Source organism: Phocoena sinus, chromosome 6 (genome assembly GCF_008692025.1).
Source record: "Phocoena sinus isolate mPhoSin1 chromosome 6, mPhoSin1.pri, whole genome shotgun sequence".
Lineage (NCBI taxonomy): Eukaryota > Metazoa > Chordata > Mammalia > Artiodactyla > Phocoenidae > Phocoena > Phocoena sinus.
Genome location: NC_045768.1, coordinates 13,806,342 through 13,830,694, shown reverse-complemented (window position 1 = coordinate 13,830,694; position 24,353 = coordinate 13,806,342). Strand labels below are relative to the sequence as shown.

The 24,353-nt window shown below is 43.8% G+C and overlaps 1 protein-coding gene across 3 annotated transcripts; it reads left to right on the top strand.

The window, feature by feature from the left end:
- Positions 1 to 3: 3 nt before the first annotated feature.
- Positions 4 to 23,370, top strand: LOC116755208 (protein CutA homolog). Of its 3 annotated transcripts, none has more exons than XM_032634259.1 (6): positions 4 to 2,305; positions 8,251 to 8,399; positions 14,312 to 14,371; positions 16,022 to 16,067; positions 16,317 to 16,366; positions 20,163 to 23,370. In XM_032634259.1, exons 2-6 carry the CDS (start codon positions 8,281 to 8,283, stop codon positions 20,263 to 20,265), a joined length of 378 nt encoding a protein of 125 aa, XP_032490150.1. In that variant the 5' UTR covers positions 4 to 2,305; positions 8,251 to 8,280; the 3' UTR covers positions 20,266 to 23,370. The 3 variants fall into 3 exon arrangements, 2 of the variants coding, with proteins under 2 accessions (XP_032490150.1, XP_032490149.1); XM_032634258.1 differs by lacking the exon at positions 4 to 2,305 and adding an exon at positions 4,059 to 4,205; XR_004350267.1 differs by lacking the exon at positions 8,251 to 8,399.
- Positions 23,371 to 24,353: the final 983 nt, after the last annotated feature.

The following is a 24,353-nucleotide window of genomic DNA, read 5'->3' as shown; positions in this document are numbered from 1 at the left end:
CGGAGCTGCCGGGCAGCGCGCGCTCGGGGGCTGCCAAGCCTCGCGAGAGCGGGGCTGACTAGAGTCGCTGGTGATTAGGGGGTGGCATCGCGGTGTTATGTTGGACGCTGCTCAGTTGGTACTGCTGTCCGACTCTCCGGTTGGTTTTGCTTCTGTCTCACTGAGAGCGAAGGCTGGGTAAATGCCTAGCAAGCGGTGTGGTGAGAATGAGGACCAGCCAGAGGTTGAACAGCCTTGGGGGCGGCCCCCTGGCTCTAAAACCAGGCTCAGCAGCGGCTATGGTGGACGCCGCTGCGGCTTGGGCAGGGGCTTAGGCCGCCCGGGGCGGGGCGGAGGCGGTGGGCATCCTGCTCCCGGGCCAGACACGTATTAAGAGGAGGCGGAGGGTCATGTGTCTGGAAGACGAGATGAAAATTCTCGAGAAGCTGGAAGAAGGGTTTGCGCACCCTTAAGCAAAACGAGGAGGCGGTCAGGACCAGCATGGAGAGTATTTCGCCCGTCTGCTCCTAGGTGCTGTGCATTCCTCAGGACGTAAACATCAAGAAGATGGAGACGAATTAATCTTTGGGGTCTAGGATTAGACCAGAGGAGGAGGGGGCAGCCTCTGACGCTGAAGGCCATCTGCAGCCAGGCCAAACGGGTTTACATGCAACTGGTGGAAACCACTGGCAAGGGCAACCCAGAGAAGTTTCATGCGAGCAAGGGATGGTTGGAGAAGTTTAGAAATCGCTATAGGCTGCTGAATTCGAGGTTGATAGGGGAGGAAGAACCGTTAAATACCCAGTCGGCACCCACGTATTCCAAGCAACTCGAGAGTTAGTGGCTTTGTACCTCAGCAGGTCTTCACCGCCAAGCAGATGAGCCTGTTTTGGAAGTGCTTGCCTTCGCGTACTTTTGGGGAAAAAGACAAAATTCCGGAAAGCTTAGAGGAAGCTAAGGACTGGATTTCTTTCAATTTTTGTGCCAGTGCCGCAGGTGACAAAACCATGGCTGCTTTATGAAGCAGCACCTGTTTTATGGGAAAAAATATAAAACGCCTGCCTATTTTCCGGCGATCACTAACAGTATCATTAACAGCTGCCCTCATTTTGGATTGGCTTCGTAATTGTTTTATTCATTGAACCTGGAGTTATTTAACAGAAAAACGTCTTGCCTTCAGAGTGTTACTGTTTTGGGACAGAGGTCTCAGTCACCCAGACTCCATTCTTTGCTCATCGCAATGATGATATTGTGTTTCTCCATCTGGAGGGCAGTAGCTATCTTAAGCCCTTGGATCAGGGTATAATTGAAGCATTCAGGAGGTAATACACCAAGCATATGTTTGACTACTTTGCCGACTTTTTGAAAAAAACCCTTGCCTCACTTTGAAAGAAACATGGCAACATAATGATGCTTTGGTAGTGATAAAAGAGGTGATGGATGATATAAAAACCAGCCTCTCTTAATAAAGCTTGGTGGAACCTTTGGGATGATGTTGTGAATGATTATGCATGTTTCCCTAGAGCTAATGAAGAAGTTGAAAAAAATCATAGAGTCTGAAAATGGATGGGCTTTAAATTCATCGATATTGATGAAAGTGAAATTAATAAGCTACTTAAGTTTCAAGCTTTGGCAATAACAGAGAGTCAATATCTGTAGATGAGGAAGAAGGCAAATCTCTGGAACCAGAGATAAAGTTGAACTTAAGGAAACAATTCTGTCTTACACCAGGTGTCAGACCTCATTGAAGCTGCAATTGATCTTTACTGGATTGAAGTTTGGCCTTTAAAGATTTCAGTAAATTGTTGTACACCTGTAAAGAGGCCCAAAAGAACCTTCAAAATAAAGCAAAGGAGATGAAGAAAGAGAAGGAAGACACAATAAAGAGGAAGTAGTGTGGGTGAAAGAGATGGGTACAGAATCTGACTCTGAAGAGGATTCTGAGTCCATATCTGAATCCAGTAAGGAGGAGGAGAGAAAGAGGGTAAGACGCCTCCAGAAGAAGAGCTTATAATCTCAGGCAGTGGCACTGAGGCTCTTACTAGAGCTGAAGAATCTGCCAAGGCCATAAATGCAGAATTGGACTTTTGGAATCTAACCTTGGAATTGAATCTGAAGAGAGTAGAAGTGCCTGAGTTGAAGTAAGAAGAGAATCCAGAAGCGGTTTCTTCCAAATAACAGTTCATCTCTTGCCATCCTTCCCCTGCTGCCCCAGCATCGCCTTCATCATGACCATCCTTATAATCACCAAATCAACAAACGTTTATTGAGCATAATCTCTGTGGGATCCTGTGCTAAACTCTGGGACATCATCTCAGGATCTAAGGTAAAATGGTCATTAACAGTGGCCTTTCTTATTAATGTAATAGATTTAAAAGATCATAGCCTTGATTTATTTTAGTGGACTTTGAATATAAAGCGGTTTTTTTTAGGATCACTCAGCCTTATTTTCTCTAACCCTGTTTTTATCACACACGCTAAGTTTTTCAATCACATATGGAGATTTTCTGAGTTAACCTTGTTTGGTAGTTGACATGAGACTACTTGCTCGTGAAACGCTGACATGGTCTTACATTTTATAAAGCACTCTTATATTAATCTTCTCTGTTAATCCTCACTTTAAACCTATGAAGGAGGTATTAGCCCTTCCTTTACCAAAAAAACCCCAAAAAACTCAGAGAGGTTAAGTTATTTGCCTGAGTCCACATAGCTATTGATGTAAATGATAGGACTAGGGCTACAGCTGACTTTGTTAGACACTTTGCCAGGAAGTGTATCAGGCCTTTAAGAATTTATAGTCCCAAGGAATGAGACAGACAGGTAAACAGGTAATTAAAATAGACACAGAGGCTGTGAACTGGCAGCCTGCAGGCCAATTTAGCTAACAGGTGTGTTTTGTTTCGTCTGCCCAGTTTAAAACAATTTTGAATTGGTTTTCAGCATTCCCCCCCTCTTTGTTTAAGGTACTATTTACATACAACACAATTCACCAATTTAAGTGTATAGTTTGTGGAATTTTTTACTGTTTGTGTAACCACTACCACAGTCAAACTATAGAATAGTTTCCTTGGCTTAAAATTTACTTATGGCCTTGTGTATTCAGTTTCTTCCCCTGAAGTGCTGTCATTTAAAAATTAAGATATTTCACATTAAAAAGCTGGATTAAAAAATTGGAAACCCTGACAGCAGTGGACTCTGCATCTCCAAAGGGCAACAGTCAGTCCTTAGCGTGCTGCTTTTAAAGATTTGTTTAATAGTTGATGTTAAATGCTGCGATGGAAGTGTGGACAAAGTGCCTTAGGGGAAAGAGAGGACTGTGGGGATTAACCTTGGGAAAGACTGCACAGAGCAGCTGGCCTGGAAAGACAAATGAGTTCACAGGGAGAGCAATGAGGAGCCAGAGTGTGTGCTCTAAGCCAGAGAGGATTAGAAGGGAGGTCCTAGGAGGAGAGAGTGATGTGTGGGGGACAGGGAAGGGAAGGCAGCCACGTGTGTGCTTCATTTATTTGGGTTTATTTGGTGGGATGGTCCTCTACAGCGGTCCCCAACCTTTTTGGCACCAGGGACTGTTTTCGTGGAAGACAGTTTTTCCAGGGACTGGGGTGGGGGTGGGGGGTAATGGTTTCGGGATGATTCAAGCGCATTCCATTTATTGTGCACTTTATTTCTATTATTATTACGTCAGCTCCACCTCAGATCATCAGGCATTAGATCCCGGGCGTTGGGGACCCCTGCAAAGTGGAAGAGTTCTGTGTATGTGTATTTGTGTTTGGGCTGACGATTTTATATATCTAAGAAACTTAGGTCTTTTAATCTGTACATCTCTGGGGATTTTATGGGTTTTTTTGTATGTGTATGTTAGAATGGGAAGGGAAAATTAGTATTTTTACTTTTGCAGGGGTTGGAGGTTTGCATATGGTGCTTGGGTTGTATGTTTCCAGAAGGAGAGTTGCCCAGTGAAAAATTACTCCCTCTTTCCCCGCCCCCTCCACTATCTCCTTCCGGCCAGCCTGGCTGGGACCTGGCTGGGCAGTGGGGCAGGCAGCAGGTGGTAAGGGGAGAGGGCAGTTCAGGCCCTTCGTGCCCGCCCGTCAGCCAGCAACTCGGCCTCAGGCCACAGTTCCAATAGGCTGTGCTGCTAAATTACCAGCGACGCCATGGACAGGCTGGGCTTACGGTGCCCTTGGCCAGGCTACACGCGGCCCTCTGTCCTTTTATGCCTTTTGGTGAGTGTTCCACACTACAATGCTATGAACCCTCTCACCTCTAAACCTCCAACCTGGGTATTGAGGGAAGAACGTGCATTTCTCTTTTACTCTTCCTGGGGTTTTGAGCTGGGGGCGGGCAGGTAGTGGGTGGACGGTAAAATCCTTGGAGGCATCACCCTGTGTCTTGGAGATTGTGGTGTGAACGTGAAGATTACCAGCACCTCTTTATGCCCTGCCTTGTGAGGGGGAGTGACTGGGCTGTGTTTCACTGCCAGGGTCCTTGGGGTGGTGAGAGGTGTCTGCTGGTGAGTTCTCATGTAAGGGTCACATGATAGGTTCTTTCCCCCTTTCCAGTGCAGTTACCATCTCATTTTCCTGGGGGCTTTCTTTTCTCATCTCTGAAGTATGTTAAAATGTTAAGGTTGGCAGTGGCTACAGAGTCCCTACAGTGGTGCTGGTGGTCGCAGTGGGCTGAGTGGGGTGGGGTGCGGGGGTGGTGTAAGGGAGAGCTGTGTGGGAGGGTCACAAGCCTAGGGGTCTAGCCTAGCTCTGCTGCTCACTTTTTGGTGATTTCTTCCCCTCTCTGGCCCTTAATTAACTGGCACAAATCGGTGGCTCAACATTTTGGGGACGTTTCTTGATTTTGTGTGTGTGTGTCTATGTGTGTGAGTGCAAGTCTGGATTTGCACCCAAGGAAAGTGTATAAACAATGTCAATTTCAGAGTATTCACAGATTCCTTAAAACTAGATGGATTACAAATTTAGAACCACTGGGTGGTTTCTGAGGCCCCTTCTGCCTTAACACAGATAGTAAAGTCAACCATAATCTCTTAAAGGCTAGGCAAATACTGCAGGACGAAAAAAGAATGAAATAATTGAAAGGGTACATAAAATATTTTAAACGAATGTAAAATTAGAAAAGGTATATAGTAAAGACATAAATATGAAAATGCTATAAACTTACAGTAAATCTTTTCCCGTTATAATGTTTCTATTAGGGAATATGGTGATGTGTGTATTTTGCATTCATATAATATCACTTTCTAATATACTGTAGTCCACTTTTGGTTCAAAACCAACCTTTACATGCTTCTGATTCTTTGTTGATATGGTCCACAAACATTTCTCAAGCCCATACTCCTTGTCAGGGGGTTATAAAATGCTGGGGATACAGAAATGTATGAGGCCAAAGAGCTCACGTCCAAGGAGGGAGACATATGTAAACAACTGTCTGTATTTCAGTGTGATTGATGGTACAATAGAAGGATGTTTAGCAGCAGTCCTGACCTCTACCCACTAGATGCCAGTGGCATCTCCTCCCCAATCGTGACAATCAAAATTGTCCCTAGATGTTGCCAGATGTCCCCTGGGGGAAAAATTGCCCCAAGTTGCGAGGCGCTGGATTAAGTGAAGCTGAAATAAGCCCACTGTATCAATTCCTAGTCGTGCTCCTTGCAGTTCAGAGAGCCCAGAAAAGGAGGCAGGAGTCTTGGATTTAAGTCTTGCTTCTGTCACAGAATTTCTGTATGTTCTGCCTCAGTAACATTATCTGTTAAATGAAGGGTTATCTTAGATAATACCTGAGGGCCCAAAGTACCTCTTAGTATTTTGTTTTGTTTTGCTTTTGTTGTTGTTGTTGTTTTTTGCGGTACGTGGGCCTCTCACTGTTGTGGCCTCTCCCGTTGCGGAGGCTCCGGATGCGCAGGCTCAGCCGCCGTGGCTCACAGGCCTAGCTGCTCCACGGCATGTGGGATCTTCCCGGACCGGGGCACGAACCCGTGTCCCCTGCATCGGCAGGCGGACTCTCAACCATTGCGCCACCAGGGAAGCCCCCTCTTAGTATTTTTTGACTATGAGTTCATACAAGAGTTTCAATGCATTTTAGGTGAGTTTATAGTTAATCCTATTAGCTCAGTGTTACACTGATAACTGCTGGCCGAAATGCCCTAGATCTTCCTTAGGAATGGTTTTTTTGGTTGAGGGACAGACCATTACTCCTTTTGTTTAGAGTCTGTACAGGAAGCCACCTTAGAGTCATGTAGTTGACCCCTTACAGTTTTTTAGTTTGTCCGATTCTCTGCCAAAAGCTCTGTGGGTGACCCAAAAGCCCTACTTACTTCACAAGGCTATTTTGTCTCAATATCAACATCTTGCTGGTGTACTAATTCACCAGTCTAGAAGTTATTTCTTGAGAACCTGCTGTGTGCTGTGAACTGTCCTGGGGACACAGTGATGAGCAAACCACAGTCCCTTCCTTTATTGGATTAGTGATTATATATTGTTTTTCCTATCTTGTTTGAACCCATGGCAGCTCTTGAGGCAGGCAGCACAGATGTCATAATCTCCAGTTTCTAGATAACATTTATAGAAGGCAAAGGAAGTAACTTGTTGAAGACCACAGGCATCAGTACTGGCGCTAGGATTTAAATCCTGCTCTTTAGTGCCTTTATTTTTTCCCTATATAATCTAATTGAGTTGTCACCAAAAGCTTCATTGAAAAGCCTGGTTCTTTTTTTCTTGTGTGGTCACTGGTTTGTGCAGAGGACTAGTGTGTTGGATTGGAGGTGTTGGTGGAGGTAGTGGGAGGGAATGAGAAACCCACCCCAGACAGGCGTCTAGTCAAACTGAAGCTAAAGACATAAAAACGCTACTCAGGCCCTGCCAAGAAGTAGGAGCCAGGCAGGGCCAGGCAATAACGTAGGAGTGGGAGGACAGAGGTTTATTTGAGCGAGATGTGAGCCCCGGGCTGGGAGGCAGGAGAAGCACGTTCTTGTTCAGCCTTGCCTGAGTCACAGTGGGACTCCTTGCAAGTTGCCTCTATCCCTATTAATGACTCCTTTGTATTCCCCCAGCAAAGAACCCTGGAATAGAAGATGTCCTCCAGTTCTTTTCATTTCCTCTTATTTTAAAAGTTTGTCATTAAAAAAGCAAGAAAAAGTATATCTTGCCTGTCTTTTCCTCTCACGGTGTCACTGCCATTTTCTTAGCTCAAGATCTTAATGTCTTTTTCCTGGAACATTGTAATGGCCTTTTGAATAGACTGCCTTCTGGCCACTCCCCATCCTCCTTCAGCTTGATCATATTATTACTCTTCTACTTTAAAACCTGCAAAAGCACCTTATCACTTGAGTATGAACCCTCCATTCCTTAGCCTGACCCCTTATAGTTCTAGCCAGTCTCATTCTCCTCCCAATCTCTTACCCACAGACTAAGACCCATGCAGACTAGATAGTTTATCTGTCCCTACATACCTCTTGAGTTTGTACATATTATCATATCTCCCTCTTTTGTAATTCTGCTTATTATTTCAGTTCCAACTTAGATAGTACCTTCTTTTCAAAGCCTTTTCCTGTCTCCAACAGGTAGAGCCTTCCTCCTGGACCCTCCAGTTGTCTGTCACAGTAGTACAGGTCACATTGCTTTAGAATCAGCCTTCCTTTTCCACTAGACTCCCTGTAGCACCTGGCACATACACAATTGAACGAAGGTGAAATTAACTCCCTAAAACATCGACAGGTGTAAGAACTTGTCATTCATAATAACCTCCATGGGATGATAGCAGCTCAGTGTATGCCGTTTGGCATTACCTCCAGTAGCAGTTTTGTACAGTAGGAATGGATTTCAAGTTATCCAGACTCGACTCCTAATCTTGGCTTCAGTTAAAAGCTGTGTGATTTTTTTTTTTTTTTTTTGGCCACACTGCCTGGCTTGTGGGATCTTAGTTCCCCTACCAGGGATTGAACCCGGCAGTGAAAGCGCTGAGTCCTAACCACTGGACCGCCTGGGAATTCCCAAAGCTGTGTGATTTTGAGCAAGTTTCTTGATTTTTGAGCCTCTATTTTTTTTTCTTTTTTTTTTTACCATTTGTAAAATGCAGAGGCAAATAATCTAGACATGAAAACTTTAAGCACTAAAACTCAATACAGATCCCAGGAATTATTTTGTGGATGGGAAATAGGGATGAAAATATGGTGCTCAGCTTTGGTTCCAGTCTGCTTGAGCTGGCAAATAGTGAGTTGGCCATGTCACTGCTGATCTGTGCTTCTCTTTTCCCACCGTGTAGATCCTGACTGCTTCTTTCCTGACATACCCCATGCTGAGGACCCTTAGCCAGCAGCTCCTTTCAGTTGTCACTGGCAGCTATGTCTCCGGCACTTACTCCATCGTTTTTGTCAACTGTCCCAATGAGCAGATTGCCAGAGATATTGCCAGGTATGGTGAAGGGGCTTAGGTGCTGCCCCAGGAGGCTCGGGAGCTACCAGGATGCTCGGGAGCTACCAGGATGCTCCAGAGGGGCCACTTTGGGGTACTTCTCTTGCTTTTGACAACCCCATCTGTCCAGTGATGAACTACACAGCTGTCTGCTTGGGGTGATATGAGAAGCGTGGCTGAATGACACTTGGATGGATCCTGCGGCTGGGCCTGAAAATGCTGAGTGGTGCATGGGGGCGTAAAAGTGATATGAGACCCAGAGAGATAGCTGGCTTGCTCAAGTTGTTAAGATAAGAGAACAGTGGAACTCTGCAAGTTGAGAATTTAAGAGTCCTAATTCCTGACCCAGCTCTCTTTTTGGAGATAGTCTTTGCTTAGTCCCAGAGGTGCCCACCGTGACAAGAGGAGGAGGAGACCAATTCCAAGTATATGGCAGATTTCTAAAAGCAGCTGTGCTGTGGTGGAAAGAGCACTGGACTTGTATCAGAACAATTTGAATCTTGGCTCTGCCGCTTGCTGTGTGACCTCAGGCAAGTTGCTTCCCTTCTCTAAGCATTAGTTTTCTGAATTATAGAATAGGATAATGCCACCTACCTCACAGGGTTGTTGAGAGGATTATATGATATATGTACAGTCCTTATTCCAGTAACTCAAATGTAGTAGATGCTCAAAAAATGTTTGTTGTATCTGAATTTCCACCCTTCACTTCTCTTTTTTTTAAATTTATTTTTCTTTTTTTGGCCGCGCCTTGAGGCTTGCGGTATCTTAGTTCCCTGAACAGGGATAGAACCCAGGGCCACGGCAGTAAAAGCGCCAAGTCCTAACCACTGGACTGCTAGGGAAGCTCCCCTGCCCTTCACTCCTTTATAGCTACAGCTTTGAAGCGGGTTAGTGGGGCTGAGGGGTAATGGATTTGGCTCCTGGCTCCCTTTCTTCTTGCTCTGCAACTCAGCATTCTTGAGGTTTGATGATAGCTTAAGTTATAGTGTTTTATGTGTTGAATTCGGTCTTTGGGGGCACATAGCCTCCAAACTGATGGTCCCAGGTTAACTTTGCATTTGATTCCATCTTTCCTGCCCCTAACCAGAATGTCTAGTTTTTCCTTATTTACATTACGTTTGGAGAACAGCTCTTGTCTAAAAGAACATGTGATTACTCCAGAAATATGACCTAGTATTGTATTTAGCAGCTAGGAATTGAAATCCCTCCTGTGCTTCTGGTATACCCAGGATCTGTGCTGAACTCTCTGGACCCGTGGACTAGCCACTCTGGGTCCTGTCAGGGAACAACTTGAGCTGACATCTGCGAGGTGTTGGGTATCAGGAGGAGAAGGATTCTAAGGCCTGGATTCTAAATACAGTAGTTGAAAGGCCAATTCAGGTAAATGGATCAGTATCATCTTGAAGAGGGGTCTCTATTGTCTTTGCATCCAAGGTTGCTGATGAGAGGTCAGGAATGGGGTCTCATTGCTTCACAGGTAATGCTTTTTCTCTCTGGTTTTTCTCCTAGTTTTTAGGAATTTCTCTTTGTCTTAATGTTCAAGTATTACTTTGTTAAATATAGCCTCTCTACTCTCTCTATCTGCATCATGCTTTCCTGGAACTCCTTATAGATGTTGAATTTGTTTTCTGTGACTGAACTTTATAGTTTTCTTTAGACTGAATTTTATAGTTTTCCTTTTCAAGATTTCATATTGTTTTTAATAACCAACTGCTCTTGTTTTGTAATTGTCTGATCTTGTTTTATAAATGCAATGATCTTGCTTTATCTTTCTGTGGATAGTAATTATACTTATTTTATGCTTAATTTTCTTCCAGCTTTATTGAGATATAATTGACATATAACATTGTGTAAGTTTAAGATATACAACATGATGATTTTATATGTGTATATATTACAAAATGATTACGACAATAAGGTTAGTTAAACATCCATCATCTCAGTTACTTTTTTGTGTGATAAGAACTCTTTAAGATCTACTCTCTTAGCAATTTTCAAGTATACATAATTGTACTTATTTTTAAATCTTGGTTTCAATTATCCTTCTCATGTAAATTCTTTTTTGTTGTTGAATTTTAGTCTCTCATGGTGTTGACTTTCCTCAAATACTTTGTAATTCTTACTTGTAGCCTCTCTCATCTTCTTAGCTATGCTTATGGGGAAGTGTAGAAACAAATGGAGGAATTGACCTTAGGTGGTACTCTGCAGTGTGCGTGTGGGGCATGTGGACATTCTACTGGCTGGGGTACCCAAGTAACTGGTCTTCTGGGCATGCACTCTCCCTTTTGTCCTTGGCTGTCACCGGCCACTAGGACAGTGTTTTGCCTTTTGTCCAAAATTCCCATGCTCACTGCTCTGCCTGTATCAAACATCCCATTACTGTTGCCTGGGCCATGGGAGATTTAGGGGGTCTACCTGCTCCTGCTGTGGCATTCCAACTGTTTACCTTGACGGTTGCCTCCAAGTTCTTGCCTGCTCTGGTTCCCATTACATCTAGATTTCAAACTGTTGCTTTCATATTCTCTCCCCCACCTCCTGCCCCAAGTTCAAAAAGGCACATTTATTTACAAAGGAACAGTATAAATGTAATAAGGAATAAAGGAAATAAAATAATAGGCATACATATTTACATAGCAGACGTAGGCAAAACTTACTAAGAAGATTCTTGAAATACACTTACAATCTAGGATTCAACAGTTAAAATCAGTTTCTAAGAATAATTTATCACCTCAAGAAGAATTTTTAGGATGGTCAACTTATATGATTCAAACTGTGGCTATGTTAGTGAAAAAATTATAATTTTTTTTTTTTTTTTTTTTTTTTTTTTTTTTTTTTTGCGGTACGCGGGCCTCTCACTGTTGTGGCCTCTCCCGCCGCGGAGCACAGGCTCCGGACGCGCAGGCCCAGCAGCCATAGCTCACGGGCCCAGCCGCTCCACGGCATGTGGGATCTTCCCACACCGGGGCGCGAACCCTCATCCCCTGCATCGGAAGGCGGACTCTCAACCACTGCGCCACCAGGAAAGCCCAAAAATTATAATTTTATATTCTTCAAAATTCTCCAGGTTGCTGGAGGCCAAGAAAACCAGATCACTGCCAATGTTTAAAAGATTCAAAGGCTCTTAAGTTAAGAAGTCCCCCTACATGCTCCCATGCATGTCTCAGGGCTGCCTTTTTTCTTTAGGGCCTCCTCCTAGTTGCTAGTACATAAAGTGTTCTTACTGTGCTCTGGCACGGTGAAGAAATGTTTTGTTGTTTCTGGTGTGGGGTGTAAAAGGGAGGTTGCAGTGTGTGTGCAGCCCACCAGCTGAGCTGGAAGTCTCAATTGGAGTCCTGAGTGATGTGGCAGTGGAGCTCTCCCCTCAGCTGTTCTGTTCAGTATTTTTCGTTAATGATTTGGGTAGAAGAGAGGCAAATAGGTTCACTTCCAGGATTTGTAGAAGGAGAGTAAGTGGGTACATGGTGGGGAGGGCCCCACAAATGTTAGCCGGCAGGAGCCCCAGCTCTGCCTGCGGAACTAGTGCTGGGACCAGGTCTTTCAGCTCCAGTTTAGTGCTCTTTCTTCTTTAGTGCTCTTTAGCGTTCATTCTGCTGCCTCTCAGTTCTGGTTCAGTTCCATTCTGGTTCCTGGCCGTGTTCTTAGAGCTCTTCATTGACAGATACATTCTAAACTGGAAAAATCTCTTATTGGGGCTAGGGTGAAAACCTGAATGTTGAACCAGGAGACCTGGATTCTAGTTTCCTTTTTGCTGCCAACACCACATATGACCTTAGACAAGTCTTCCTTCTCTGGGCTTTGATTTCATACGTAGGGAGATGGAATTGGATTAGGCCAGGGTCACAGACAAAGATGTCACAAGCAGGCAACTTAAATGAGTGAAGTGGGCTGGGGTGTCGCGCTGAAGAATGACTATAGTTAGCAGCCCTTACTCGTCCCAGGTGTTGAGAGGGAGAACAGTGGAAACTGACCCGAGAAGCGTATGTCATGCCTAGAGGGAGTAGCCCCTGCTCAGCTCTAGCTAAATCTGACCTTGTAGGACTACAGGTCCAAAATGTTATAAGATTCATTTTTTGGTGAGAAGCTAGGTAATGTGTATTTTTTTTAATGTGAAATACCCTGATAGTAAATATTGGTAGCAAAATCAAGATTTTTTTTAAATGCCGTGAGAGCCAAACCATGTATCTGGTCTGTGAGCCTCTAGTCTGTGAACTTTGCAGTTTCTAGAGACCCCAGAAGCTCTGTCTTCTGCTTTACTCACATGAGCATGAGGGCTCGAGCTTTCCGTCTGTGACTCACTGCTGGGCTTTAGTGTGTGTATTTGTGTTTTATTTGTTTGTTTGGCCACAGGAGCTTTTTGAATAACACAGCCCTCCATAACTTTACAGTCTTTTACCCAAGGACAGGTTGCTGTGATTACTCAGGAGGTGACACTACCAAAGAGATTGGGGGCCCGTGAGGCAATGGATTATTTTTTTCTAGAGGTTTAACTCACTCCCTCTGTTTGTGTGCCACCTTCAGAACCAATGAAGTGTAATTTCTCAGCAGATCATTTGATTGAGTGAGTGAGACTTGCAGACGTTGCTTAAACAAATTTGTGCCGTGTGCCTCTCCTTACAGTCAGATTTATTTAGCACCTGGAACTTTCCAAGGGAATGAGGGTGGTGGTAATACATTAAAGTGGAGCCTTAAATAGAGCACTGTTCAGCCTGGAACTCAGGGGAAGAGAAAGTAGGTCAGTTCTCTTGGCAGCAGTCAAGAGAAGGAGAGATCAGTAAGCAGGGCTCAGATTAGGGTTATCTGGCAGGGGCCACACACTTCAGAGAACTGAGACCAGGCCCCCTTGGCTGACTGAGACCTGAGAGGGGGTTGTCAGGGCCTGCCTGATTCCAAGGGCTTGAGGTTTGATACTTGGGGACACTTCTTTGCATCAATGACTTGGTGGTGCTTTTGTTTCTATGACACTTGTACTAGTTCAGGCACTTTTTATTGTGTTCACCAGGGCTCTGCACAGGAATCAGACTGTCAGAGCAGGAATTCCAACCTGTGGTCTGTCAAAGAAAGTTTTTAGAGGTCTGCAAAGGTGATGATAATTGTGCTCTTAGGGTTGTGGTAGGAACCTTCACAAAAATAAAAAGTGAAAAGAGCCTGTATTTGCCAAAGACAGACATAGGATAGGATGCCTTTTTTTGCTTTCCCTTGGAGTTATATCAGTTCCATGTGGTCACATGATATCTACAGACCAGAAACCCTGTCAGCCTAGTACATATCCGAGAGAGAAAAGGAGAAGAAGGTGACATAATAAAAGGTTTTTTGGTGGTGAAAAGAGTTGGAAACCACCGACTGAACCAGTCCTCTGTACAGCAGGAGTCAGACACCCTGTCAGCCTTGTACATATCCAAGAGAGAAAAGGAGAAGAAGGTGACATAATAAAAGGAGTTTTTGGTGGTGAAAAGAGTTGGAAACCACCGACTGAACCAATCCTCTGATTGTACAGCAGGAGTCAGGTTGAGTGAGGGGGTCGTGTCTGTCTTGGATAGGTGCTCAAATACTTATTTCGGGAATGAAAGAAAGAGCTTGCATAAGGTCACACAGCCATCCTACTGCAGGGCTGGATTGGAATCCAGGTCTTTTTGTTCTCCGTCCATTGCTAATAAATTCCCATTCCCCAAGCAGACTAGGCCTGTCCTTTAAAACTGCCTTCCCATAGCTGCTTCCCTACTTCTCTCCCCACCCAGGGAAGGACTTATAAACAACTCTGTTCAGAGGTTCTGTGCACAGTAGTTATGAAACATGTTGGTTTGAGTTGGGAGGGGCACTCTAAATGGTTATCTATTTAGAATTAGGTTTCCTGAGTAGTTCCCAGGAACTGCTGGACACTTGCCCCAGTAACTGTCACTCTCTCTTTGCTTTAGGGCTATACTGGATAAGAAGCTGACTGCCTCTGTGAACATCCTGCCTAAGGCATACTCACTGTGAGTTTTGCTGTAGCCAGTGGAAGGGTGTGGGAGTGCTAGGTCAGGTCCTGCCTGGTGGAAAGAGCACTGAACTAATGGGGAATTGTCAAAGAACAACTCAAAGGCATTTAATTAATCAATAGTTCACTGTCAATTTCTATTCAGAGGAAATCAACCAGTGGGTTTATGTCATTCAACAAAAGCAAAAACAGGCTGTGTTTAGAGAAGGGAGAAAAAAATCTATAGTTTAGGAACAGTGAATCTTGTCTGCACATTCTTTGTTTAAATCAATTAGCTTGCTTTTAGCAAAGAAGTCAAACTGGGCATTCCATCCCTGAGTAAGCCAACTAGGGATATCAAAGATTATAATTTCCATTACTTTTGGATTCTCTGGAAAACTTTGAGAGTTTAGCATATGTGACAGGCTGTTTCTCTGTATTGTCTGCCTTTCATTTCATCAGCTCCTTTACTTAAGCCTGGTCTGCACCATTTCCCTCATCAAAATATGTCAGTATCCCAGTACTGGCTGTGCAGGATTTGTCTTGTGCCTTAATCTCTCTGATTAGCCTGTTTCTCATCTTCTTCCTCCCGTGATGAGCAAGAGAGAGGGAGGGAGGGAGGGAGGGAGGGAGGGAGGGAGAGAAATAACGTCTACTCTAAAGGTCAGAACAGAAAAGTGCTATATAATGAAAGCTTTCCCCTGCCCAGCAGTGTCATTCCCTCAGTGGCTCACATCACCTATAGCTATGGTTCCCAAATCTGGCTATGCTTTAGATTCCTGAGCTCCCTCCTGGATCTACTCAATCAGTCTCCCTGAGGATGGGCCTTGAATCTGAATTTTTAAGAGGTTATGTAAGTGATTCACATAAAGCCAGTCTGGGAGCTACTGCTTTGGAGCTAGAACAGAATTTTAGCCTACTGTTTCCCCTCATGTGTTCATCCTTCCTTGTAATTCATCCTTTTACCACAGCTCTGTGAGATGAGGCCAGTGGCCTAAGTCATCTTAGATTTGCCCTGGGTTAGCATAGGCATTCTCAGGCCGAATTTCTTTCCCTTCCCATGATGCTGTTCTCGTACTCTTTTCTAAACATTGTCACTGACTTTGTTTTTAACTTTTGGACCTGTTTCCATATTTTATAAGGCTTACTTCTTCCCTGAATCTTCCTGTGCTTTTTCATTTACCCATTGGTGGGCACTCAGCTTTGAGAGTCAGTGATACAGATAGCACCAGTCCAAAGAATGGGGAGGTACCTGGAAGCCAAGAGTATGGGATGAGCATTGAAAAAGCTGGAGATGCCCAGTTTAGAGGAGAGAACATATAGGAGTTTCTGTAGGGCTGTCCTGAGGTGGTTCTTCATGTGGAAGTTGGGGAAAACAATTGGGTGGCAAATGTTGGCACACCATAAGAAAAACCATCTCACGTGAAAACCTTTCAGGAGATGGTGAGCCCCTCACCTCCAGGAAAGTTAAGGCAGGTGCTATAAGCGTGCATTAGAATGTTTAGACTAGATGACCTGTAGGGCCTTGGCCAACTCTAGGCTTTTTTATATGGGCTTGGAAAGATTTTAAAGTTTCCACCTTAGTAAGTCACCTAATTGGGCCAGGCTTATTTCACTGAACTCATCTTGTAAGCATGATAATTGTTTTTGTTGTTATTCTCTTCTCCAGATACTATTGGAATGGAGAAATAGAAGAAGCCACTGAAATCCTGCTGGTGAGTGAGGATAGGGGGATGCGGCCTTGATAGGGAAAGAGTGAGAGCACAGTTCCAATTAAAAATTAGCAAAGATCAATTAACTGAGGTTCTTGCCCCACATAAGATGCCCTAGGTTCATTTGTAAGCTACTAACGGCCTGGGGACCCGGAGGAATGCTGTCTCTTAAACAGCCAGATGAATGAGCAGCTGCAGAGCTGGGGCTGAGCTCCTGAAGCACTGATTTTTTTTTTTTTTTTTCTTTTACAGTTAATAAAGACAAAGACTTCCAAGGTCCGTATGCTATCCAGCTACATCAGGTAATAGTGCAATCTCTTCCCATCCGGGACATGCTGGGAACTAAGTGAAATGAGCTTGAGAAGTAGGATACCTAGAGCTTAGTCACCAGCCTCCCATGTGACCCTGGGTATGGCCCTGTCCCTCAGACTCTCCATCTGTAAAGTGAGTGAGTTTTAAACCAGCGGTTCTCAAAATTTTGGTCTCAGGATCCCTTTACACTTTTAAAAATTATTAAGGACCCAAAAGACCTTTGTTTATGTGGGTTATATCAAAGTTTACTGTATTAGAAATTAAAGCTGAGAAATTTTAAAAATATGTATTTTTAGTTCATTTAAATTAACAGTAATAGAACAATTACATATTAACATAAATACAGGCATACCTCAGACAGCTTTGGTTCCAGACCACCGCAATAAAGTGAATTTATCGCAATAAAATGATTTTTTTTTTGGTTTCCCAGTGTATATAAAAGTTATGTTTAACCTATACTGCAGCGTATTAAGTGTGTTAATAGCGTTATGTCTAAAAAGAACAATGTACATACCTTAATTTAAAAATACAAAACAAAAAACAATTATAGTAACATCAAAGATCACTGATGACATCACCATAACAAATATAATAATCATGAAAAAGCGAAATTTTGCAAGAATTAGCAAAATGTGAGACAGAGACACAAAGTGAGCAAAGGTAGCATCAATAGACTTGCTTGATGCAGGGTCGCCACAAGCCTTCAATTTCTAAAAAAACACAGTATCTGTAATAAAGCGTAGTGCAATAAAACAAGGTATGCTAGTAATGTATTTTTATGGAAAGTAACCATATCTTCCAAAACACAAAAAAGTGAGAATGGCATCATTTTACATTTTTGCAAAATCTGGCTTAATAAGAGAGCTGGATCTTGTCAAAAGCATCTTTAAGTGTTGGGACACTTTTAAGCTCATGATGATAAATTCAGGTTTTCCAAACTTCTCATTTTTGCTTAAAAACATGATTTTTAAAAATTTACAATATTGTGTTTAATTTCTGCTGTATAGCAAAGTGACTCATTTATATATATATATATTCTTTTTCATATTCTTTTCCATTATGGTTCATCAAAGGATAGGGAATATAGTTCCCTGTGCTATTCAGTAGGACCTTGTTTACCCATCCTGTATATAATAGTTTGCATCTGCTAATCCCAGACTCCCAGTCCTTCCCTCCCCAACCCCCAAAACATGAATTTTTAAATTGGCATTAAATGATATAAATTGTCTTCGTTTGAGTGATGGGCCCGCTTTGTTCATATTTGAGAAAATGTCTACCTAATACTCAAACCTGAGTAACCTTAATTTGTAAAACTGACAAATGATGGTTACTCAGGCTTGAAAGTAAAAATGGTATTCTTTGGGAAAAGTCTAGTTTAGCTTGTGTCTCAGTCAGACAAGTTTAAGACAACATTGAACTTAGGTATATAGCAGAAGTGCTTTATGTATACTTCCCATTCTGTCACACAGAATATTAAAAAGGCACACTCAAGGGTCAAACTTTAATAAAAATAGTAATTTTTACCACATTATCAAGAATGTTCTTAAGTGAATTTGGCTTTTTTAAAATGCAAGTATCGTGGTGGTGAAGAATACGGTGATAGCTAGTACAGTTTGGTGCCGTTGTCTTGATGCATGCTAAGGTGCCACCAGTTTTACCCATCATTGCTTTTGTACCATCAGTGCAAATGTCAACATATATGAAAAGATAAATAACAGTATTATTATGAAAATAGTTTTGGCCTCATGGACCTCCTGAAAGAGGCTTGGAGTTCCCCAGGGGTCAGTGGACTCCACTTGAGAACCGCTGGTATAAATCCTTATTTATCATTCAGAGTGTAGTTTTGTAATAATTGGCATCACCTGGAAGCTTGCCATAAATGCAGAATCTCACACCCCAAACCTACTGAATCAAACTACAGTTTAACAAGATCCCCAGGTGATTCCTATGCACAGTAAAAGCTTGAGATTCTCTGGTCTAAACCAGTGATTTTTGATGTTGGCTACATATTATAATCACATGGAGACTTTCTCAAATTACCAATTTGGGCTCCACCTCAGATTCTGACCTAATTCATCTGGAATGGGGATCAAATATGGTGTTCTTCAAAGCACCCAGGTTGACTCTCTTTGCAGCCAGGATGCAAGTCACCTGTCTGGATGATAAAACCCTTTCCTTTCACATCTTAGGGAACCAGGCAGGATTCTATGGTTATATGGCTATACTGGGTCTCAGATCTATTGGTAGAGAAGGCCCTCATGTTACTGCCTTAGCGCAGGTGTGGAAATAGGGCATCTTTGGTAGAACCAGTGCTGTTGAGAAATTACAGCCTGACTGGTGAAAGACAGCTTCAGGGTTAAGACAGTGAACCCCAGAGCTTGACCTCCAGCGTCAAATCCTGCCTCCTCCACTTGCTGGTTGTAGCATAAGTGCATGCAAATTACTTTCTGTGCCTCAGTTGCCCCATCTATAAAATGGGGACTATACTAGTACCTTGGGTTCTTATGCATATTGGAAAGAATTTATGTCAAGTATACGCATGAATTGCTGTATCAGTGACAGCTCTTACTACTAAAGTGTTATTAAAATGCCTTATACTGGGGGCTTCCCTGGTGGCACAGTGGTTGAGAGTCCGCCTGCCGATGCAGGGGATATGGGTTCGTGCCCCGCGAAGATCCCATGTGCTGCGGAGCGGCTGGGCCCGTGAGCCATGGCCGCTGAGCCTGCGCGTCTGGAGCCTGTGCTCCGCAATGGGAGAGGCCACAACAGTGAGAGGCCTGCGTACCGCAAAAAAAAAAAAAAAAAAAGTCTTATGCTGAATGCTATTCAGACATACATACACTGAATTCTGTGTGTCTGCTTATAAAAACACATACACTGGTCTAGGTATCCATGAAATAAGAAAATTCATTTTTCTCAGGCATTAGATAAAATTACCCAGCTTACTGCTAATGTTTAAGCACCTATACATACACATGTTGTGGTTTAGTAAACATTCTATCTCGTGAGAACTTTACAGCGCCTAAGTCAGCAAAAAAGCAGCAGAGGATCATTACTCCTGTGTGTAATGATGGGACCAGGGCCCAAGGCCTTATGTTTTTTCCGTTTGGAAAGTGAAGAGAACTGGCATTTTGTGCCAGGACTAGGTGAGGACTGGGTGAAAGAAATGGGGAAAAGGGAGAGATTGCTGTGGGTTTGGATGGTGAAGGAAGATCCCTGGGGAAAGGTCAGTGGTTGAGTTGAGCCTTGAGGGACAGAGAGGCTTTTGATTTATCAGCAGGAACAGGGAGAACTTTCTAGGTGGAGAAGAGAATACAGAGGTACAGGGGAAGGGGGAGTTGTTTGCGGAAGGCACAGTGATGAGTGAAGGATAGTAATAAAAACAGTAGCTAACGTTTACTGAATGCATACAGCGCCAGTGTACCAGGTATGTGCCTTATATACCTTGTCTCATGTAATCCTCAGCAATCCAGTCACATAGGTACTATTTTTATCCCTTCTTTTGCAGGGCCTTTAGGGAAATTAAGTGATTTGTCCGTGCTTACATAGCTAGTAAGTGGCAGGCTTAGAATTTGAACCCATGTCTGTGAGACTCTAAAGCCATCTGGCCTAACTCATCACTTGGTGACAGATGGGTAACAGGCGTAGGAGTGGTGGGCTGTGGGGCTGGAGCAGTGGGCTGCAGGCATATTGCAGAGAGGGCCTCAAGTGAGGCTGCCCAGTTGGGTTTTATTGCATAGGCTGACTAATCCTGGTCACTCACAGAGCTCTGCTTTCTTTCCAAAGGTTGGTGCATCCTTTTGAAATCCCAGAGGTCTTCAGTCTTCCCATGGACCAAGGAGATGTGCACTATTTAAAGTGGCTGGAGGAGGGCATGGAGGAGGAATGAGTGGGGGCTTCTTGTGCCTCCTGCTGGCTGACTCTAACCTTCATCAGCTGTTCTCTGGGGGAGGGGAGGCTTCTCTCTGCCCCCTCGCATCTCTGGATTCCATGCTTTTGTCTGCACAGAGGAGTTAAGTAACTTGTGGAGGGTGAAGGTCCAAGGCTTCTGAGGCTGGAAGAGGATGCTGGGCCAGTCAGGCCAAGCAAGAACCCCGTGGATCTTGTCTCTGAGTGCATCATGCGTAAAGGTGGCTGGGGGTGGGAGGGCGAGGGTGATTGTGTATGGGGACCAAGGGGAGGCAGCAGTGAGGGTGAGGTTTGTCATCTACGTTCACTGAGCCTATATTGAGTGCCTAGTATGTTATTACTCTCCTGCCTCTCATGAGGAATGGACCTGTTGACCTGTCACCCAGAAGTGTGTGGGGTGAATGCCACCTTCTAGGGGAACTGGAAGTGCTTTATCCAAAAGCATGAATTGCTAATGGTGGAATTTCAGGGACAAGCAGAATTTTATTTCTTCTAGCTAAAGATGGTGTTTGTTATTCCTGAGTCCTGAGGACGTGGGACTGGGAGTGGGCTTCCTGAGTGCACGTAGGACTAGGGAGTATTAGGGCTTAGACATAGCCTCACAGATTGGGAGTAGGTCTTGGCTCTTTCCTAGCCTGAAGGGGCAGACATCAGAAGGTTCTGGTGCCCTGCTCAGTGGAGACATGGGTTCTGAGCCCACCATACTAACCTCTCCACTTGAGCATCCTGAAGGAGGAAGAGCCCGGGGGGACTGCTAGACAAGTGTTTTTCAGACTTGCTCCACAGAACTCCGGGGATTCACAGAAGGTATCCTGGGGGCTACTCATACTTCAACCAGTGCAACTGTGCTTTTATTATTTTTATGTATTGAGCTAAGTTTCTGTTGTTAAAAGTTTGTAAACCAGTGGCCTAAGCCAGTCTCCATTTTATAGGAAAGGAAACTGAACTGCAGTGAGGTCCAGAAAGTAGGTGGCAATGTTGAGTTACAGACGGGCTAGCCAAGGCTGCTCACTCTGTCTGGTGCTCTCCTAAACCTGTTCCACAGGTGTCTTCTCCACGGGGAAGATCCCTGTGGGGTGAGAAAAGAGACCTGATCTAGGCTGCTTCCATGGCTCTGTCACAAGGTGACTCCGCTCTGGGGACACCATGGGCAGTTTGGGTGGGAGTCCACAGACATCTGTGGTATCCTAGGTCTTCCTTCTCAAGAGGGAAGGGTGTGTGGGAAGGGTGTTGCCAGGCTCTGGTTCTGACACCTTCTGTGCTTCTTGGACCTTAGTTCCTCCAGATATAAAATGAGGGAGGATCTTCAAGGACCCTTCCATGAAGACCTTGTAGCGACTTCAGGCTGAGCCCCTTCCAAAGGTCCAGAGGATCCTGTCTGTGATAGTGGGGAGTTTGGTGGGCTGCCTCAGAAGAAGAAAGAAAATGTTAATGGTGATGTCCTTTTTTTTTATGACAGATGTTTCTGGTGCATGTGAAAATCTTGTGTAAAGTAAACCCTACTGAAAATGTACTGGGGACCCCAAATGGACTGTCCGTATTGCTTTCACGATAAAGTCAATTTCTTGGTCTGGATTTCAAGGCCCTTCGGAGCCTTGTCTCAACTCAATTTTCCATCCTCACCTACTCTGGCATGTGGGTGCTCCAGTATGCTGTGCTGTTACTCCTGTGTTCAGGCCATCCCCTCTGCCTGATCACCCTTCTGCATGAGTGCTTAAGAAGTCTTCTTGGCAAGGCCTGGCATCCCTGGTTGGAAGGAATCTCTCCTGCCTTGATGTCCTGTTATCCTTGTGTGTCCCAGTCAGTCTCCTGTTTCTAGACTGTGAGCTGCTCGAGGTGAGGGATATGTTTGAATCCATTTGGTCTCTTGCACTGGGTTTGGCAGATAATTTCCTGAATTGATGTTTCAAGGATTTGAATAGCTGAAGCTTTCTCTGTGGTCCACAATTACTTCCTAATTTATGGAGTTGGCAAAAATCCAACTTTTTTTCCTTCAACTTTTTTTAGGTGGGACTAATTCCAAAGGAGGTTTTTCTTTCTATCTCTGGCCTTCATTACTTCATTTTCTGTGCTGACTGTGCATTGAAAACTGTTTCCTTTGTGACAGTGTCACAGCTGACTATAGGAAATAGGAGAAGACAGGGACAAGACACCAGCTGTCTCTGCCAGGTACTGCCCTAGGTTCTTAACATTATTTTATCCTTACAAGTCAATGTTATCCTCATTTTGCAGTTGAAACCTGAGGTCAGAGAGCAGGAAACACTTAAATGGCAGAACTAGGCTCCTAACCCAAGTCTCTGATTCTAAATCTGATGCTCTTACTGCCTCTTTCAAAGAGGTTGGATGTATCCCTTTGTAGGCCAAAGATCCAGAGAACCTGCTGTAGCCAACTCTAAAGGAAGAGTTATTTGCTCCGAAAACATGTGGTAGTTGGTGTTGATATATTGCATTACTTCTCCCCACAGATCTGGATGTTGGTGATAATATCTTCAGTTCTACAGATGAGGGAACGGATTTAGAGGAGTTTAATGGTTAGGGTCTGTGTGACTCCAGCTTACATGGTTTGGCCACTATACCACATTGTCCTCCCAGATGATGCTGTGGGAGCTGGGGCTAGGACCTTCATCAGGGTTTCCACGCGGGAATTCCTTCCCAGCATTTCTCAGGAAACTTACGTTTTTTGATCCCAGAATCCCTGGGAGAGTCAGTTGAGGAAATGTGAAAAAGTATTAAAGTTTTATCTGTGAACACTAAAGCTTAAAAGCATAAAGACGTTGCTGTTTTGAGGGAATCCAGCTTCATCAAATAAAAAACTAGAGCAAGACATGCTAACATAGAGTTGAAGACTAAGAGAACCAGGACAGGAGCATGTAGAAGAAAGATGGTTTCCACCAAGCCAGTCTTGCCTTTGATTGTTGGCACGTCATAAGAGCGTGTGTCTAGCCCTGTCTGCCGCAAACTGTGAGTGATTCTTGCAAATAAGATAAGTTTATACATGTAGTGTACTTTATACAAATCCTATGAGCAGTGTTCCAAGAAATAAGCTTTGGAAGCAAAATAAATTCTTAATTTGGCAATTTTGACACATGATTCTATATACTCTTAACCTTGTTTGGATATTTGAATGTTACATTATTTGAATACTATCCAATAATGTTCCCTGGTATTTTCCAGTGTTTAAGTACTCCCTAGAGGCTGTAGTTTTCTCTAAATTCTACTAAGCTTACTATTCCTATTAATTTTTTTTTTTAGATATCTGTAATAACGGGGAAAGTATGAAGAATGTTTGCAGTATTTTAAGAATAAGTTATGATTTGGGAAATTTTTGAGAGTTCTAATTTCTTGCTCCTAAATTCTAAACGTAGATAGATATGTGTTGTAAATTTGTAAACACTAACGTAGACCACAGAGGAACAGCAGGGACTCCCCACCTTGGGGAGACCACTCACCTCAGGAGGGTATATAGGGCTATTCACTGTAGAACTTGGACTAGAGCCCAGATCTCTGGATGCTTGGTGCCATTCACTTTTTATTCCATTACACTGATTTCAGCCCAGAGAATAATCCCATCCTCTACCCCGCCCTAGCTCCAACTGTGGTTTTGTTCCAAGGGCAGTTATAAAGTTGCAGCGGAAAGAGTGGTAGGAAAAAGCAGGAGCCGTAGTTAAAGATGATTTTTAAGGGCAGACATTAACACTTGGGGTTTAACATGCTACACTAACCTCTGAAAACAGAGTTCAGTTGAACTCATAGCCTTCAGTTCCCTGTAGCTTTTTCCTATCCCTTCATGCTGCCTCTTTTTCTCTCTCCAAACTACCCCCGATTTAGAGAAGTTTATTTAAGGTGGTAATCCATCATATTTATATGTGAGAGGGCTCCCTCAATATCTGCGGTGCTGAATACAGCAGGGATTCTCCCAGGCATGTGAAGGGTGAGGAACTGGAGCAAAGGAACCGGACAGAGTGGTGCAGGTTCCAACCAGCAGAGCCAGGCCAGGAATGCACTTCAGATTTCTGCAACTGTGTGCTTACAAACTCTGAACGAAGTTTCACAGTGCCTGTGCTTAAG

Coding starts and splice junctions, on each gene's coding strand:
- LOC116755208 (XM_032634258.1), top strand. CDS start 4,137: ATGGACAGGCTGGGCTTACGGTGCCCTTGGCCAGGCTACACGCGGCCC. Junction 4,206..8,250: donor CTGTCCTTTTATGCCTTTTG/GTGAGTGTTCCA, acceptor CCCACCGTGTAG/ATCCTGACTGCTTCTTTCCT. Junction 8,400..14,311: donor ATTGCCAGAGATATTGCCAG/GTATGGTGAAGG, acceptor TCTTTGCTTTAG/GGCTATACTGGATAAGAAGC.